The sequence below is a fragment of the Gekko japonicus genome, unplaced genomic scaffold, assembly GCF_001447785.1.
Source record: "Gekko japonicus isolate JY-2015 unplaced genomic scaffold, Gekko_japonicus_V1.1 scaffold2827, whole genome shotgun sequence".
Classification (NCBI taxonomy): domain Eukaryota; kingdom Metazoa; phylum Chordata; class Lepidosauria; order Squamata; family Gekkonidae; genus Gekko; species Gekko japonicus.
In genome coordinates, this window is record NW_015163172.1 from 5,298 (window position 1) to 10,294 (window position 4,997).

Sequence of the window (4,997 nt, forward strand, 5' to 3'; positions counted from 1 at the left end):
AGAGAGGCCGAGGCCTTCCCCTGAGAAGAACCTAAGAAGAGCCCTGCTGGGTCAGACCAGGGAGGGTCCATCCAGTCCAGCCTCCCGTCTCACACAGGGGCCAACCAGTTCCTCTGGAGGGCCAACAACAGGGCAGAGAGGCCCAGGCCTTCCCCTGAGAAGAACCTCAGAAGAGCCCTGCTGGGTCAGACCAGGGAGGGTCCCTCCAGTCCAGCCTCCCGTCTCACACAAGGGCCAGCCAGTCCCTCTGGAGGGCCAACAACAGGGCAGAGAGGCCCAGGCCTTCCTAAGAACCTAAGAACATCCCTGCTAGATCAGACAAATGGTCCATCTAGTCCAGCACCCTGACTCACAGTGGCCAACTGGTTCCTCTGGTCGGCATAGAGGCCGAGGCCTTCCCCTGATGTTGCCTCCTGGCTCAGGGACTCAGAGGTTCAGTGCCTCTGAATGTGGAGGTTCCCCTCCGTCACCATGGCTAGTAGACAGAACTATCCTCGAAGAATCTAACTCATCCCCCTTTAAAGCTGTTTATTCCTGTGGCCATCACTACACCCTCTCAGTGTAAAGAAGTAGGTGTGTGTCCGTGTCTGTCCCCCCCCGTATCTACCTGCTACTTGAGTTACGAAGCAGACCAATGAGGATTTCCAAGGGAGGCAAACCCGGAGGGCTGGAGACACCAGGGCGCGCGCGCGGGGATACCTGATAAAGTCGCTGTACTCCATCCAGAAGACCCCCTCGCTGCTCCCGTGGGGCATCAGCTCATGCCGCAGGTGCGCGGGCCAGTGGGGCCACTCGTCAGACCAGCTGCCGTTCCAGGAAAAACGGCCCCAGGGGTTGCGGAGTCGCAGCAGCCTGGGAGGGTGGAAAGAAGGCGGCAATGGGAACCCCCCGTACTGAATCTGGCCCCAGAGAGACCCAGACGGAAACGGCATCACCCAAGGCAGACTCCGCCTGACGTGGCTCACACGAGCGTCAGAGCCATCCATGTTCTATCGTGGTTCCGGAGGGTAGCCACGTCGGCCTGCAGGGGAACAGCCCTATCCGAGTCCGGGAGCTTTCCAGAGTTAAAGCTCCGTCGGTCAGATTCAAGTAGGAACGGAGATCTGTAAGAGGCGGTGGGGCATTTAGGGGCACTGCCCCCTCATTCATGCCCCACAACTCCTGCTGCCCCTGCCCGCTTGCCTGGCTCATTCGCTTCTGCCGCTACAGGAGAAGGAGAGCCAGCTGGCCGGTGCAGCGAATACTCGGCAAGTATGCACTCTCTGCTACAGAGCCAGTTTTGTTTAGTGGTTGAGTGTGCGGACTCTGATCTGGGAGAACCGGGTTTGATTCCCCACTCCTCCACTTGCACCTGGCTGGATGGCCTTGGGTCAGTCATAGGTTCTCTCAGAGCTGTCCTTGAAAAAGAGCTGTTTCTCTCAGAGCTCTCTCAGCCCCACCGACCTCACAGGGTGTCTGTCTGTTGTGGGGAGGGGAAGGGAAAGGAGTTTGTGAGCCGCTCTGAGACACCTTTGGGTAGTGAAGGGCCACGGGGTATGAATCCAATCTCTTCTCTCTTCTTCTACAGTAGTGGGTGGGCGAGGCCTGCCTCTACTGTAGCACGGAGCATATACTTGCTGAGTATTAATCACACTGGCGGCATTCCTTCTCTTGTAGCGGCCAAGGCAAACGAGTGTGGCTGGCAGGTAAGGAAAGACCCTTGGTCTTCTTTGCCTGACGATGGAACATCTCCCCCCCCCCTGCATTCCCAGTGCCCCACCACCCGCAATTTCCTGGCTACGCCCCTGCTAAAGAGCACTGTAAGCTCCAACCTGAGTTCGCTCACAGCTTAGAACAATGGACACCCCCACCCCCCAGGCTGAAGAGGGATGTAAGATTCTTATGTCACTACCGATGTTAATCTTCTGTCCCCAAGGACTGTCCCCTGCTCTAATCAAGATGATTAGACTGTGCACTGGTAACTTCGCATCTTTGACAAGCATTCTGTGCAACACCCCTCCCACCTTCTGACTGGGATGCAAAGACTCAGAGAGGTCTGTTCCTACTCATATCTGATGAAGGGAGCTTTGACTCTTGGAAGTTCATACCCTCAAAGCTCATATGCCAGTTTGGTGTTGTGGCTGAGAGCAGCGGACTCTAATCTGGGAGAACCTGGTTTGATTCCCCACTCCTCTTCCACATGCAGCCATCTGGGTGACCTAGGGTCAGTCACAAGTCCTCTCAGAGCTGTTCTCTCGGGAGCAGTTCTCGAAATTGCTCCCCCTGCCCCACCTCCCTCACAGGCAGTGTTCCCTCTAAGCTGAGTTAGTGTGAGCTAGCTCACAGTTTTTTTAGCCTCCGGCTCACACATTTTTGTCTTCGCTCAGGAAGGGTGGCTCCAGAGCAAACTACTTTATGCAGTACCCAAATCGCTCGCTCGCAACTTTAATGCCAGCAGCTCACAAAGTAGAACTTTTGCTCACAAGACTCCATGGCTTAGAGGGAGCATTGCTCACAGGGTGCCTGTTGTGGGAAGAGGAAGGGAAAGGAGTTTGCAAGCCACTCTGAGACTCCGAGTGAAGGGCGGGGTAGAAATCCAACTCTTCTCCTTCTTCTCCTCCTCCAAGGTGCTATCGGACTCAAATCTAACTGTTCTACATTATTTGAGTCCAGTGGCACCTTTAAAACCCACAAAGTTTTATTCATGGTATAATCTTTCTTGCGCGAGCACACTTCATCAGGTACAATGGAACAGAGCCTCCTCAACCACTCGTGTTCTGTTCCACCGTATCTGAGGAAGCACATGAAAGCTCATACCTTGAATAAAACTGTGGGTCTCACAGGGGCCCCTCGACTCAAACTCTGTCCTTCTGCTTCAGACCAACACGGCTACCAGTGTTCCCTCTAAGCTGAGCTAGTGTGAGCCAGCTCACAGTTTTTTAGCCTCCGGCTCACACATTTTTGTCTGAGCTCAGGAAGGATGGGGCTCCAGAGCAAACTAATTTAGGCAGCAGTCAAATATCTCGCTCACAACTTTAACGCCGGTGGCTCACAAAGTAGAATTTTTGCTCACAAGACTCCACGGCTTAGAGGGAACATTGACGGCCACCCCACCGGAATCTGTCTTCTGTCATGCTGACCTGAACGCCATTTCTTGGCACACTTCCAACGTGTGACACCTTTCCTCACCTGCATCCTTGCACGTCTCGCACGTCCAATATGGAGTATGCGTGCCGGGGGCGAAGGCCCATGCTCTCGTAGGCTGCGTCGTCCACCTTCATGTTGCCCCCTCCGCAAGAGGCGCCCATCAGAAAACTGGAACGTGTGTGTATGGGCGGGGGCGAGGGAGGGAGAGAGGGAGGCGGGGAGACAGAGAGAGAGACACACACAAACACACACACACGCAAAGAGAGACAAGCAGAGACAAAGAGAGTGAACACAAAGACTTGTACCACAGCAGCAGACCACTGAAGGGAACTGGCAGGGGGGGCTGTTTCATTGGTTTGAAACGTTTCCTGTCTGGCTCTGTCGGGACCATTTGGACGATAAAAGCACAAGGGAAAAGGTTGGTGTTCCCTCTAAGCTGAGTCGGTGTGAGCGAGCTCATCGTTTTTTAGCCTCCGGCTCACACATTTTTGCCTTAGCTCAGGAAGGATGACTCCAGAGCAAACTGGCTCACAACTTTAATGCCAGTGGCTCACAAAGTAGAATTTTTGCTCACAAGACTCCACAGCTTAGAGGGACGCAGTGTATCCCTCTAAGCTGAGTTAGTGTGAGCCAGCTCACCGTTTCTTAGCCTTTGGCTCACACATTTTTGTCTCTGCTCAGGAAGGAGGGCTTGAGAGCACACTAATTGATGCAGCAGCCAAAATCGCCTGCTCACAGCTTTAATGCCAGCAGCTCACAGAGCAGAATTTTTGCTCACAAGACTCCACAGCTTAGAGGGAGCCCTGGTCCAGACTCTGACCGATTAGAGGCTCCGCCCCACCCCACTTCCTGGAATGTGACACCGAGTGGACAGACTGCAAAAGCGGGAATCGCTGGGTGTGTGTGTGTGTGTTTCTTAGCCCTAATTTTATGTCGTGCCCACAGTGACTGTCGCCAGGATGCACAGGAACAGTTGCGGAGAGGAGACAGAGGAGGTCCTGCTTCCAAGGGGCATTAGAAGCAAAGCAGGCCTGCTATCTCTGCACCCCACCTGCAATGCGTCCTTTCACTTTTCTGCCAAATCACAAGCGTGGGAAGAAGACGGACACGGGAATTAGGATCCCGGCAAACGGCTCCTTCTCGTGTGGACAACCCTTACCAATTTTGCTCTACTATTCCCACCGTATGCTGTGGACAGGGCAGGCAGTTGTATGGCTTTCCTTACAAGTAAAGGGCATGGTACTGGGGGATTTTTAAATTCGGGGGAGGGGAGGAAAAAATTAAGGGGCGAGCCATAGTCAAGGCTTACAAAATTATGAATACCGTGGGAGAATTTTGGGGGGGGGGGCAAACGATACCCAGCTTTATTAAAGGTACTTTTCATAAAGCAATCCACGGTGTTCAGGCAGTTCATGGGCTACAGTCTGCAAGGCTCTACCACATGTTCCAGCTCCCCTCCTCCTCAGACCACCGAAATGTAAGGTCACTGCATAAAACCCAATGAAGAATCTTCAATTTATTCTTGGAACACGGGAAGCTTAGGGTGAGGGCGACGCTTTCACGTTTAGTATGCTCTTTAACCGCTTTTCGCAAGCCTACCCTGACTTTTAGGGGAGAACACAACTGCAGAATTCGTAATCGGAAGATTCACAATACAAAAAGTCCATCAGTGGCTATTAGCCACAAGGTATAGATAGGGACTCTGGGGCAAGGGATGCTCTGTCTTCTTGGTACTTGGGGGGGGGTCAACAGTGGGAGGGCTTCTAATGTCCTGGCCCCACTGCTGGACCTCCTGATGGCACCTGGTACTTTTGGCCACTGTGTGACACAGAGTGTTGGACTGGAGGGGCCATTGGCCTGATCCAACACTG

The 4,997-nt window shown here is 53.6% G+C and overlaps 1 protein-coding gene across 1 annotated transcript in view; it reads right to left on the minus strand.

Annotated features, from left to right (window-relative positions):
* The window catches only part of LOC107106882 (calpain-15-like), a gene marked incomplete at its 3' end in the record, with an annotated part of 33,716 nt that overhangs the window by 4,291 nt on the left and 24,428 nt on the right, over nt 1-4,997 (minus strand). Inside the window, 2 exon segments of the mRNA XM_015407097.1 lie at nt 700-852; nt 3,169-3,294. Of these exon segments, the coding sequence (XP_015262583.1) occupies nt 700-852; nt 3,169-3,294 (279 nt within the window).